The sequence below is a fragment of the Penicillium paradoxum genome (assembly GCF_028828445.1).
Source record: "Penicillium paradoxum strain IBT 22861 chromosome Unknown utg000002l_segment0_segment0, whole genome shotgun sequence".
In the NCBI taxonomy this organism is placed as follows: Eukaryota; Fungi; Ascomycota; class Eurotiomycetes; order Eurotiales; family Aspergillaceae; genus Penicillium; species Penicillium paradoxum.
The window spans coordinates 436026-449074 of NW_026643180.1; the positions used below are offsets into that span (position 1 = coordinate 436026).

Below are 13049 nucleotides of genomic sequence, written 5' to 3' on the forward strand. Positions count from 1 at the left end.
CACTTCATGGGTTCCTTTTCTTGTTATTTCCCCTTCCTTTTGGCCTACTCTTGATCATTTATTACGTTATGTCTTCGGACGTTCGTCCGATTATTACGTTGGATATGATGATTTGTTCTAATTGATGCCCCTTTTTCTATGCTTTCGATGTTTGTGGTGGATATCTGTAAACAGTGGGCAGATAGCCACCATGATGACCAAATTGAATTTAATATCTGTCTTGAATATTTGGTAATAAAGGCATAAGATACCGTTTGATTATGTATAACGTATCTCTGGGGATATATGCTTTTCGGGGTGAAGATGCCTTGATATATAATGCGCCGTAACGTTCAACCCCCCCTCCGACAGAGAATTTATCTCTACACCTTATGACATGTATCATATATCATATACACGCATATCGACAATTAATCCATCACAACCAATGTGAACTTGGAGTGTTTTTCTCCAACACATCCGAGTGACGGACAGGAGCTCCACGGCCCGACCCGCCCCCGGATCTGGATAAGCCCGGTACCTCACAGGGGCAATACCAGCACTCATCCTTCAGATACTTCCCAGTCTGTGAATACCATGAGCAGTATATCTGGACAAAACACCTCGGAAGCATAGCAAGGCTGTTCAAAAGTTGATTGAAGTGATTCAACGAGCCCTGAAGGAAATATGTGACAATGATATAGGTACTCTCCACCGCCTTTTGTCCCGCTGATTACTCCCAAACAGACCTCACTAACTTCCCAAGTAGCTTCCTGTTTACTTTTGACATCCTTTTCAAATTCGGGTTACCATGCTGACATTTTTCACTCGGACGCGTTTTAGGCGCGCACCGACGTCAATTCTACGACCAAATACCAAAAGTTTCTACTCCACAAACCGCTCAGCCTTCAACTCGAAGACCTACTTTGCGGCAGCCACTTTGATCGGCGCGTCTGGCATATGGTGGGTAAATGGCACTAGGAAGGATGTGCCCCGACTTGACCCTACACCAGTGGGGCACTTGGCCCCCGAGCCAGGCCCTTCCAAAGACGATGTCACACAGATGATATCGAAAGACGCATACTCTTTCCAGGTCCGAGATGTAACGGGTATCAATAGATACGACGGAACTCAATTAGCATCTAACAGCCCCTGCGAAGACCGGTTCATCCATGGAAAGCTCTCCTCGCCGTGGAGCGATGGTGAATGGTTATCATGGGGCGTCTTCGATGGCCATGCTGGCTGGCAGACGGCGGATCTGCTGACCCGGCAACTTTTACCACTTGTGCGCAACAGACTGAGCAAAATCCAGCGGCCTTTAGATGGCAGCAAAGTGGCAGATAAAGCAATCCAGCGCGCTATTATCAATGGTTTCATGGACCTCGACGACTCTATCATCATGACGGCACAGGCAACCTCCGAAAGCAAGGATTCCTTGCAAGATAAGGCCAAGAAGCTTGCTCCTGCTTACTCTGGCTCATGCGCTTTGTTGTCTCTGTATGACTCGAATACAGGCAAGCTGCATGTTGCTTGTACTGGAGATTCCAGGGCAGTCCTGGGACAAAAGGACTCTGATGGAAAATGGGAGGTGATTCCCTTGTCAATCGACCAAACTGGTTACAACGAAGAAGAGGTCGCCCGACTTTACAAGGAACACCCGGACGAGGAAGATATTGTCAAGAATGGACGGGTTCTTGGAATTGCAGTCTCCCGAGCATTCGGTGACAGTCGCTGGAAGTGGCCTATCGATTTGCAGAGTGATATGAAGCGGAAATTCAATGGCCCTGCGCCCCTCACTCCACGATACGATGTCCGCACACCGCCATACCTGACTGCCGAGCCGGTTGTGACGAGCACCAAGATCGATCCGAACAAGCCTTCATTCTTGATTATGGCATCGGATGGCCTGTGGGACAACATTTCTAGCAAGCAGAGTGTTGATCTGGTAGCGAAGTGGCTGGAGCTAGGGAAGAAGGAAACGAGCAAGCTGGAGCCATCATATGAACAGTGTGACTTTGGCAAATTCCGCAAGGATTTGGATTGGAGGTTTGAGGAGGGGAGAACCACAGTTGAAGATGAGAATGCAGCAGTACATCTGGTGCGCAACTCCCTTGGTGGCAATTACCACGAACTGATTGCAGGTCGGCTTGCCTTTGGCCCTCCTTTCTCTCGACGGATCCGGGATGATATTACTGTACAGGTAGTTTTCTTTAATGTGGAAAAGTAAATGTACTTTATTGTATTTTCGACTCGAGCTTGAAGTACAGTACCCTGAGAATAATACCATCAAACCAACCATTAAAACTCTCATATCACGTATGCTCCAGCTATGATCACCCCGGAAAGCCTCTAAGAAGAAGCAAGTTCATACCCATGATGGCTACGTTCTCACCAAGCTCCGAACTTTATTAGGCAAGCGATATCTGAATCACGACAAAAATATAGACAGGTCCATGGGCCACGCCGACGGAAGATGCTGTTCGGGAGATCATGTACTCCTGGAGCCGACAAACAATAAGACGAGTCATATTTGAGTTTTGGCTTGATGCATGCATACATCATCACTGTATGGCGGATTATAGTCTTAGAAGGAAAGAAAATATCCAAAAAGACTAGAAACAGACAGCCAAAAGGACGACTAGAAAGACATTCCAAGGCAATAATATTGGACTATATGACACCTCACCAGCCTGTCTATATTACTACCACGTTGACACCTAGTCCTCCTCCAGTCTATAAGCGCTCAACAATTACTTTAGTCACACTGCTACCAGAGGCAAGAAATATGGCTCTATGGCTATCGAGACTGGGAATTCTGGTTGAGGACAGCATTCCAAAATTGTTGCATCGTTGAGAAATGAGTATTAACGCGATATCCCTGGGAAAAGTAAAGATATGGCTTTATGTAGTGGGAAGTTGCTTCTATCCCAAGTCAAAAATAGGTTAATAGAGATAGTGGTCTATGTGTCACGCTGACGCAAAACCAACGCCGTTATAGCCCTAAGATGACTTACATTCAAAGCTTAGTTCGATATAGAGATCATATCAGGATTTTCTTTGGCCTTTCCTTCTCACATTATCGATCATCATATTTGGTCAAGAATGGCTCCTATCCCTGAGGATTCTATTGGAGACTTTTTTGAAGCTGTTGCTGATACCTTTCTTCTCAGCTCGATGGTACCAGAAGATCCATCTAGCCCGATTTTGAACGATTTACCGTGGATTGTATTAAGTTCAATCTTCGGCTGTTTTCTTCTAATCGTGTTGGGTATCTTATGTATCTATTTTAGAAGAGAAATTGGTCATATCATCAGTGAAACGTGCTACGGTATTTGCTATCTTATTTGGTATGTATAATAGCGGCGAGGGAACAAGCATTGCCGTCAACATGGTTCAAGCAAGCGACTCCGGCGAATAACATGATGCTAATTTATTTTGTCACCCTACTAGGATTAGTGCTCTCACATTGTATCGTTCGATCAAAACATACTGCTCTCGGGTGCGGGCATTGATAGAGAGGGCTAGGTCAAAGCGAGCCACAAGTGGAGGTGATAGTGGTAAGACCGATATTGATAATCATCAAACCACCGGACCAAGTGTGAACTTGAAGCTGATATACCTGATTGAAAAACAGAAATGCAAAACTCACACAATATGGAATTGAAGGAGATCAATACTATGCCCAAATCAGTCGATATCACTGCCGATTTACCACCTGAGCCTCTTCCCGCTTATAAACCATAGCCAGATGACTACTCGCGGCTGGCTGGACATTGCTTCTAGCTATCTGGACTGGGGCCACTAAGCGAGAATCGCATCTTTGGATTCGAGAGAGATTGCTTCGATGCAAGTGCTAGTGAGTCTCATCGTTGCTATTTGCATAGCTATCGAACTTGCGGGGATTGGGGTTTGCAATTATTGGCTCCTACTACATAAACGAGGTATATAGCTTGGAAACAGGACATTTACAGAATTCGACCCTTTGAAGTACCCCTCCTACTGGGACGAGTTGTATGTAACTTCAAGCGGTGAGGCGCTTGAGCAATTGACCTTCCTCAATTATTTGGCTAATAGAACAGCAAGAAAAGCAGGACATAGAGAATTATACACAGAATCAAAACACAGCTTATTCGACAACCAAAGAAAGAAGAAGCCAAAGCGCATTGGCAGACAGGGGTATATGAACAAAACACATGCTTCCTCCCGACTGTAATTCAAGTGCGTGCAAATATCAAAGAAAGGCTTATAACATTCATGTTCATTCATCATCAACAAAGGAGTTAGCCAGATGGCCAAAGAGCGGGACTTCAAAGTGGTCCAAAGTATCAACTGGAGAAGATGGATGTTAGCATAATCCTTTCTATCAATTAATGGTGCCACCATTTCGATCCAAATAAGAGACTCACCATCTTGATAGGCATGCATGCTGAGGAAGCCGATTAGAGCCAGATCGATAATAAATAATGTCCAGGAGAGGAAGCTCGACCAGCAGAAGAGGAGGTGGATGATCTATTTTCGGCATATGAGCGTGTGCAACACTGGAAAAAAAAAATTGAATACTCACAAACATGGTAGCAAACAGCATACTAGACTGCCAAGCATGGAATCTGGAGTAAAGCATCAGAATACTGAGTTCTCAAAGTAAATTGCGATTTGAAATTCACTACGTACCGCACATAATCGCTCTTGTGCTCAGTGAGTAGCAGGAATACACCCCCGGCCGGAGGCAGAAGTAGATATGCTAGCGCTGCCTCCACATCCATACGAATAGGGAGACTTGTCTCAAAGGCCCCCAGGCTTACATGGCCACTCTCGATGTCTCGTCCATAGCCTGTGTTGCCATGCCCCCCACCAAAGTGCCTGGGGGATGGTAGGTCGGCTGAGCCACGCGGTGATCGAAGGTTTGGGGATACTCGATGAGCATCTGGGTGAGGAGGTGATAGAGCACGTTCAAGCTCCGGCGATTGGTCTTGATACGGGGCGAAGTTCATTATGTGGTACCTGAATAGGTGAATGACGGAGCGGTCGTCGGACCAGGGGAATTGATTATCGGGGCAGCTTCTTATCGTTATCAGATCGCGACGCGTCGGTGATGCCTCAGGCGACAATGCATCAAAGAAGGGGTATCATATTTTCATTTTTTTAAATCTTAGTAGTCATAAGAGTGACATTTTATTGTACATGAACTAACAGAGGTCTAGACCCTTCCCCTACCACGAGTGATTGCACTTCCTCGTGCGATTCCACTGGCTGGGCGTTGAGTGGTTGTCGTAGACCCTCGTGTCGCCGTTCGGGAGGTACTAACACTGGGAGTTCTTCCAAGCCCAGTGCTTCGCACTGTACCTCGAGTGGTTCCGCGGGTGCCTCGGGTGCCTCGGGTGACCTGCGCACGTCGCCGTTCGACTTCCTCGGCTTTTCGAGCTGCCGCTTCTCTTTGTTGCTGAAGGGCCTGTTCACGTCTTTCGGCTGCTTGCTGTCTTTGGATCGCTTCGTTCTCGATATCAATCACATCCTGGGTAGCGCCTTGCCAATTGGGATTGAGGATCAATCGCTGATTATGCTCGGTTTGTGACAGAATGCGAGTCCACGTATTGAGGAGGGTCGACGCCGAGGTGACAGTTCGTGAAACGGTCTACAATAGTTAGCAAGCACATCGCTCATACATTATGCGCATGATGTGATACCTCCATGTTTCCTTTGGCAGAGTCCAAGCTACTCAGAAGTCCTTCAATCACCTCATTGATACTCCGCACACCTTGTAGTTCTGTCCGGAGGGCGGCCTCGCGGGCTTCTTGGGCATCAAAGAGTGGATCATCGCCTTCGTGGGAAGCTCGAGGCTCTGGGGTGATCTTCTCGTCGGAGATCCTTGATTTGAAAGTTTTGTGGGCCACTTTGTTGGATGGAGAGTTCCAGAGGTCGTCTGTATCATCATCGGATAATTGAAGCCTTTCCATTTCTTCTGCGGTGGTGCGGAAAGTCATGTTGGATCCACGTAGGGCAGAAACGAAGTATCTGTGGTGTACAAACAAGCTGTATAGAATGAAGCGACAGTGTTGAGAGACCAAGTAACCCACTAGACGACGTAGTTGGGTATCAATTGGAAGCTGCAAATGAGTCTTGAAGAAGATCAGTGCAATTGGTGACCAAAGTACGCTTAGGAAGGCCGATCAACACCGTTGCGGGGTTTTCAGCCACCCTATTTATTGGGCGGTGAGGATGTCCGGTGGCTGGACGACAACCGCCCAGCCCGTCACAACAACTTCACCCTTCTTTCATCACCAAGTTATCGGTTTCGGTCCTCGTTGCTTTGGACAACCCCACACGTGCATATTTACATTCGATTCTTCATTCGTATCTCTATCACTCCACGTGCTTCCGTCTTTTTGGTCAGACGTTTTTTGAGCCAGACGCGTTACGTCCTTCCTTCAGACGACGCTCTTCCTCGACACTTAATCAAGATCACAAAATCAGGAAAAAAACATAGAATCAACTTTGACTATTTTATTATTTACATCCTTACCCAAAAGTCCCCACACCGTCGAGCGGTTATTCAATCGTGGTTCAAGTCAACATGGCATCAACACCACCACCCCCATCGCCGTCTGCGCTTCGGGTACCTAGAGCGCCGCGCCATGGGCCGAAGCATGATGATTATGAACCTTACGTGACACGTTATTCTACTAGGCTTGCAAGTCAACGCGCATCGAGGGCTGACAAAACGACACCACCCCCAAGTCACTCAAGCGCGTCTACAAGACCTGGAACGTCAAAAAGAACTCTGTCACCCTCTTCGCCCGGAACTGCCAAACCCTCGCCTAAGAAGGCGGCACGCCCAAACAGAAATGCTGCATCTCGAATCTCTCCCTTTGATATGGAACTTTCACTTCCCCGCACTTCTGCACACCACACCTCCAGATCATCTGCCGAACGAGCTTTGCCCACACCTGCCAAAACCCCTTCGAAGAAAAAGGTGATCAGCTCTGGTACTTCTACATCTCGTTCTCTGTTTCCATCAACTTCTACACCCAAGCGCAGGAAAATGGAGGCCTCCAAGCGTTCTACTCATGTCCCCCATGGAATTTACGCCGATGAGCCTGAGGGAACTCACGCCTTGCACAATGGGAAGCAGGACTCAATCTCCATCCATGAAGACTCACGTGATCGTATTCCTATCGTTAGCAAGTCTGTGGATGACCCGTTTGTGAGCAAGCCTGCAGCATCTGCTCACCGACATGCCACTCGCTCTAAAATCCCCTGCAACCAGGAAGGAGTCTGGTACTTTCAGTAAGTCAACCCGCTAACCGCTATCATCTCTACATATTCTGACTCAAATCACAGGCGTGGCAAGAAGGTCTTCAGACGTTTCGACGACATCGAAGACGAGGGGGAGGATGAGGATGATCTTGGTCTTTTTGCCAACCGCCCGGATTTGCTGGCCGATAATCCCGACGTCTTGAAGGATGTGAAGCCTTTGAAGCGTTCTGAGCTCAAGCCCCGTGTCCTTTTCCGTGTCCCCGATGAACAGGCCAATACCGAAGAGGATGTCACCGATATTGAGGACAATGAGCCAATGTCCCCGACCCTGGCTTGTCAACGCCTGCCTGCGGAAGGTTGGGTCGGTTCCACATGGCGCGCCAATCTCACTCCGCCCGTCGTGGCCCAGCAACCTCCTGTTCACGGAACTGAAGAGGATCCTTTCACTCCTTTGGAGTTCCGACGTCCCGTCCTTCGTCCTGGTGTGCATTTTGCCACAGCTCCTGAGTACGACTACTTTGATGACTCCTCTCTCGAAGCTACCCCTCGGGCTCAACCCCCAACTACTCTGGGCCTCTCCAGCAGCGATGGCACCATCCGCAAGTACTGGTCAACCAGCGTGAAGGCTCGAGCCGTGGAGACCCGTTCCGAGCGCATGAAGCGCCATCGTGATTCCCGTGGTAGCCCTGCTCCACGCACTCGTCAGGCCGCGCGCAATGAAGCTTCTGCAGAGGCTTCGGCCGCTCAGGTCCCCATCGCCGATGCCACCACCGCCGATATCTAAGGTGCTACTTCGGCGCTCACAGTTTCTTTACTTTCACTTTGCATAATTGTTTCAAGCGCACTGGACTTATCTGCTTTTTCGTCTTCGTGTGCGTCGCGCCAGACTTTGGCGCTGGGTGTGTGACAATCTGGTTTCTGGTTCACCTATGCACATCCATTTCCTTGCGGTTTTTTTTTTCTTAATTTCCCTCTTATGGGCTTCCTTCTTTTGCGTTCGTTTGTTTCAATTTTTTCATGGCGCACGTGGGTTTGGGAATTGCGGACACTGGATACCTCACAACATCGGCTACTAGGACAGCGGCGTTTTTCTTTTTCTTTGTTTCTTGTGTTTTCTGGGGTCGTTCATTGCAGGAGGAATTTTAGGGAAATAGGGAATAGCGTAACAACACAATTGAATTGAATTGAATTGATGAAGTGGACTTGTTTCTTTCTAATTGTAGATGGTAGATTCGTCTAGCCAAGAGCTTATCCATCTATTACTTTCACGCTAGAATCTGCTAGGCAATACTGTGGAGAGTCGCTCTACGCTTAAAAACAAGCTTTCGGTAGGAGCCGCCAACTAGACAAGCATGATGCCGATGTGGGTACAAATACACATTAATTATTCACATAACTTCAAACTAGGGTAATAGGGGATGCAACTAGCTCTGTTCCTCGACAAAGTCCAACAAAAAGGAAATCCGCCCAATGCACCCGGGATATGTTTTATATTCGTAACGGCGTTATGAGAGGTCCAACCCTCAACGGGTGGACATTGACTCAAGGGTTGACGTGGTGTAACACGTTCAAGATGATCATTTAAATTGATCAAATGAACTCCAAATCATCGTCGTCGTCATCATCATCCAAAAGTGCCCGTCTCCCACTAGGTGTAGACTCGGCTGGTGCACCCAGGCTCTCGCGACCAGCTTCCCTGATTCCCTTTGAAGTAAGAAAACGTGTCTTTTTGACTCCGCTGCCGTGGGGCTTGTCATGAGCACGCTTCATTGGGCTTAAGCGGACATTGTTGGCTTTGCCAAAAGTGGACAAGTCTATCCCAGCGGTTGCTGTGGGACTTATGGGCCTTGCTGGGGTACCCGGTGTCTTCTCCTTGTTCGGAGTCTCGTTTGCAGTCCTCGTGCGAAGATACTCGGCGCCCACACCGCCGATACGGCCGGCGGCCAGTTTTTGGGTGATATCACGCTCTTGCTGTTGAGCTGCAAGACGTCTGCGCATTCGCTCCTCCTTGTTCTCCGTGCCGCGACCCATCATACCCGAGGCAATGAAAGGATCTTCTGCGTCCCCGATGACGTTATTGCCAAAACGACCAGCGCCGCGATTTCTGGAAGGCGCTACGTAGTATAACGATTGGGACCCCAAATGATATTGTGGACCTTCGTGTTTCAGGCCTTTTTTATAACCATCGCCCCGCTTCTTTCCTTCGTTGAAGAGTCCAAGGCGCGATCCAGAGGCACCACCAGGACCAACCATCCCAGTATTGGCGTTAACTCCTGAACGTTTGCCCTGAGTGCGTCGGACCTGAATGTCAACGTGGAAATCACAGAACTCGGTCTTTCGACCATCTACCCAGGATTGACAGATCTTTCCGTCTTTTCTCATAGACTTGCAGAACCCAATATCCCGGGCTTTGCCGATCTCAAGGACTTTATCATCTGATGAAGATAGGGACAGGCTGAACCTGTTCGTGTCCAGCTTGTGTTTCGGGGGAGGCATGATTGTAGGATTCAAGATTGCGATGAGGGTTCCTTCCGAGATTTTGTAGTAACGGGGGAAAGCAGTGTCGAAAAGGAAAAGGTCAATGGTCCATTTAAGATCAGTCAGAGTAATGGCCATGTATCTGTTCGTATTGTTTAGCCCATCGTCATAAGGATTTGTTTCCTTGACAGTTACGTTCCCCGTAGACTTTTTGTCCCGGGGATCGGACTTGGATGCAACAATTCCAAAGACAACAAAATCCCCATCAATGTCCTCTGGAAGCTCAAATGCAGGCCCCTTGACCGTTTTGAGTAAATCAGGGATGCGGAGAACTCTCTTATCTGCAAGTGTGCGGTTCAAGAAAGAATGCGGAAGAACCCGAGTCGATAGATGGAGCGACGAGTATGATTCGAATTTCGAAGAGTCCGGAGGCTTGATTAAAGGATCATCTGTCTGGCCTGATATTTGTGAGGATCCTGGTTCGTCTTCGGATGTATGAGTCCGTCTGTGTAAATGAGTTGGCCTCTCATTGTGACTGATACCCTCAGTGCGGCGAATATTTGGGGTTGTATTACTGCGCTGCAGACCAGATGGGCGGTAATGCTCCATATTCCGAAGAATCTCCTCACGGGTGAAGCTTTGGATAGGGCGCTCTCGTCCTGACGGTGGGGATGGATCTCTTGCATTCGCGGCTGCAGCCTTGAAGACTTCGATTTCTGACTTGTCGATTTGGAAAGCAGAGCTGCGGTTAGCCTGGATCTTCTCTGCCCTATCTAACCGGGCCTTTTCAGCCACTCTGCTTTCAGCCATTCGCTCGCTGAAGCTTTTGATTCGGTTGGCCCCTCCCATAGCAGGTGAGGACTGGGGGCGTGAGGAGAAGACGTCGGAGCGCGGTGTAGCACTATTTCGAAACCCTGTTTGACTACTTGGTCGAGGAGGTCGCTTCAATGACACATCGCTCGCTTTCCAGCCCTTGTCAATGCCCATCACATATCTCCTTGGCGATATTGGGTCCACAGCAGGAACTTCTCTCCTTGTAGGCGATGCCGGAACTTGTATTTCCTCGTTGCTCGTTCGTTGTCTCGCGCCGCTGGTAATCCTCGGTGTTAGACTGCGGTCTTCTGTTCGTGGGGCGCTGACGGCGGAACCGGGTTGGACATCTTCATCGTCCAGATTCGAGTTGGACCTTGCGCGATTCTTTTGCTGAAGTTTCTTCAGTTTCAGGCGCGCTTTGATCTCGGCTAATTGAAGCTGCAATGTTTCTTCGTCCTCCTCATCAGCCTCATCTTCGTCCACAATTTGGCTCGCTTTTGATCGGAAATCAGGTGTTGCGTTTGCGTGCTTTAATGGCGAGGTCGGGTGCTCGCGATTGCGTTGCATGTCTTGGTACTTTCGTCGTCCCGCCGGAGAGCTCAGGAGGGCCGCGCGGGGTGATTTGGGCGGCCACGCAGAATCAGCCACTTGAGTAGAGGAGAATGGTTAGACAGTAGTCGGTCAAAGTAATCGGGAGGACCTTACTGATGTATGAAAGGTGTCCGACGTGATCAAGGAGCGAATATACATTTGCGACGTCCCCCAACTTTGCGCGGAGTGTAGAAGCAGGGGATGCGCAAATGTCAAGAAAATCCCAGGGATACCAGACCGGTCTGAAACCTCGCTAATGCACCAGGTGACCGTTGCTGCTGATTGGGTCGGGAAGTCGCGTTCCTGGGCGCGACGCGGGTTCCATTTTAGCCCCTTCCCTTTCCGCATGTCTTCATTTACTCCGTGTAGCCATTGTCGGGGATACCATCTTTCACCATGAGAACTCGATCAGCACCAGCGTCGAAATCTGCAAAGACCTCGGAACCGGAAGAGAAGACTAAGACCCTCGTCGCGGCAGAGAAACCAAGCAAAACGTTCATCCTACCATCTTCCGCCAGCGACAATGCGCGACTTGTCTCCCTGCCCGATCCTCAGTCGGGAGAGCTAACCCGCTACTTCTTCTGCCCGGACCGCGGTGTATATGAGTTTACGGTTATCGCGCCGCCGGCGCACATGGCGCGGAGTATTCTGTTCACCCCTCGCGGTCGCGCAACACCGAGTCCCACGGAAGAGGACAAGGAAACACCTGCAGCTCCGGTGCAGGGCTCAATAACGAAGAAGGCTGAACTATTGGTGGCAACTCCGGTTGATGTGATGTTTCTCATGATTTCATTATTGGCTCCTTCCTCGAAATCCGGGCCTTCACTTTTCCAGCCATTGGACGATATCATCGATTCACATGATGATATGCCCAAGCACCTGCGCCAAATTCTTTATGATGAGGTATTCCGGACCCATCTCCTATCCCGCGTAGAGGCTGTCTGCGATGTGGTCGAGGCCGGTGATGAGAAGATGTTCCGGTTCAGTGAGACAAAGCTTGTGAAGGAAATGATCGCGAAGGCAGAACGCACGGCGGACCGGGGCCTTCCTGCAAGTCTGGAGGAGCGATTTGTTCGTCAGGCGCTGGCCACCCCTTTGATGGCGGTCAAGCGGGATGATGTTGTCACCGGCCAAGAGCCATCAGAGCAGAGTGCGGAAACGGGGTCAAAATCGGAGGAGACGCAGGATTCACCCTCAAGTGTGGCTGCAACTGCGACTCCGTCTGTTGCGACACCTGCAGGAGAATCAACACCTGTGCCACAGCCCCCGAGCGGAGAGTCACCAGCTTCAGATCACATTACTCGGCTACTCAGAATTTCCACCGCGCTGTCCTTCATTAAGGAGTCTTATCTACCAACCAGCATGGCATCAAAGCTGGACGATATCCTCGCCTCTGCAGAGAGCCCAATTGATTTCAAGCCTTTGCAAGATCGTCTCAAGGAAATTGCGGACCTTCGTGCTCAAGCTCTTGCATCGCGCGACATGTCTAATTTCACCCGGAAACGGAATCTTGATGACGAGGAAGAGGATACACGGGCCGAGAAGAAACGCCGAAAGGAAGAAGAGGAGAAGAAATCCAAAGCTTCGGAATCCCACGCAGTTAGGAACTTGAAGAAGGTCAACACCAGCGGAATGCAGAAGATGAGTTCTTTCTTCGCCAAAGCTGCGCCCAAGAAAAAAACTTGAAAATTCCGACTGCACTATAATATCGATGTATATAAACAGGAGGTTTCTTCTTTGTCCTCAGAGGAATGCCGCTAGCGTGGTCTATAAACCTGGAGGCCAAAGTCTCCTTAAAAAGATTTCCTCAAAACACACCAAGGGGCAGGAAATCTAGGTAGGGCCAAGCTGAGAGCGTCATCATCTCAACTTTGGCGTGAAGCCCAATCCCAATTTATCTATTTGATATATTGGAAGGCACATATGACAGCCCA

At 49.1% G+C, this 13049-nt stretch overlaps 5 protein-coding genes across 5 annotated transcripts; 3 read left to right on the forward strand and 2 right to left on the reverse strand.

The window, feature by feature from the left end:
• Positions 1-790: 790 nt before the first annotated feature.
• On the forward strand, positions 791-2206 carry N7457_000165 (PP2C family serine/threonine-protein phosphatase; the record flags this gene model as incomplete). Its single annotated transcript, XM_057171233.1, has 1 exon — positions 791-2206. The coding sequence occupies one exon, from the start codon at positions 791-793 to the stop codon at positions 2204-2206; it is 1416 nt and encodes a 471-aa protein (XP_057035136.1).
• Positions 2207-4237: 2031 nt separating this feature from the next.
• Positions 4238-5960, reverse strand: N7457_000166 (uncharacterized protein; the record flags this gene model as incomplete). Its single annotated transcript, XM_057171234.1, has 6 exons — positions 4238-4308; positions 4386-4488; positions 4544-4586; positions 4651-4948; positions 5323-5611; positions 5664-5960. 6 exons carry the CDS (start codon positions 5958-5960, stop codon positions 4238-4240), a joined length of 1101 nt encoding a protein of 366 aa, XP_057035137.1.
• Positions 5961-6550: 590 nt separating this feature from the next.
• Positions 6551-8017, forward strand: N7457_000167 (uncharacterized protein; the record flags this gene model as incomplete). The annotated part of the gene is made up of 2 exons (XM_057171235.1): positions 6551-7263; positions 7318-8017. 2 exons carry the CDS (start codon positions 6551-6553, stop codon positions 8015-8017), a joined length of 1413 nt encoding a protein of 470 aa, XP_057035138.1.
• Positions 8018-8823: 806 nt separating this feature from the next.
• N7457_000168 (Mcm10/DnaG-type zinc finger protein) lies at positions 8824-11091 on the reverse strand (the record flags this gene model as incomplete). Its single annotated transcript, XM_057171236.1, has 1 exon — positions 8824-11091. The coding sequence occupies one exon, from the start codon at positions 11089-11091 to the stop codon at positions 8824-8826; it is 2268 nt and encodes a 755-aa protein (XP_057035139.1).
• Positions 11092-11511: 420 nt separating this feature from the next.
• Positions 11512-12801, forward strand: N7457_000169 (uncharacterized protein; the record flags this gene model as incomplete). Its single annotated transcript, XM_057171237.1, has 1 exon — positions 11512-12801. One exon carries the CDS (start codon positions 11512-11514, stop codon positions 12799-12801), a length of 1290 nt encoding a protein of 429 aa, XP_057035140.1.
• Positions 12802-13049: the final 248 nt, after the last annotated feature.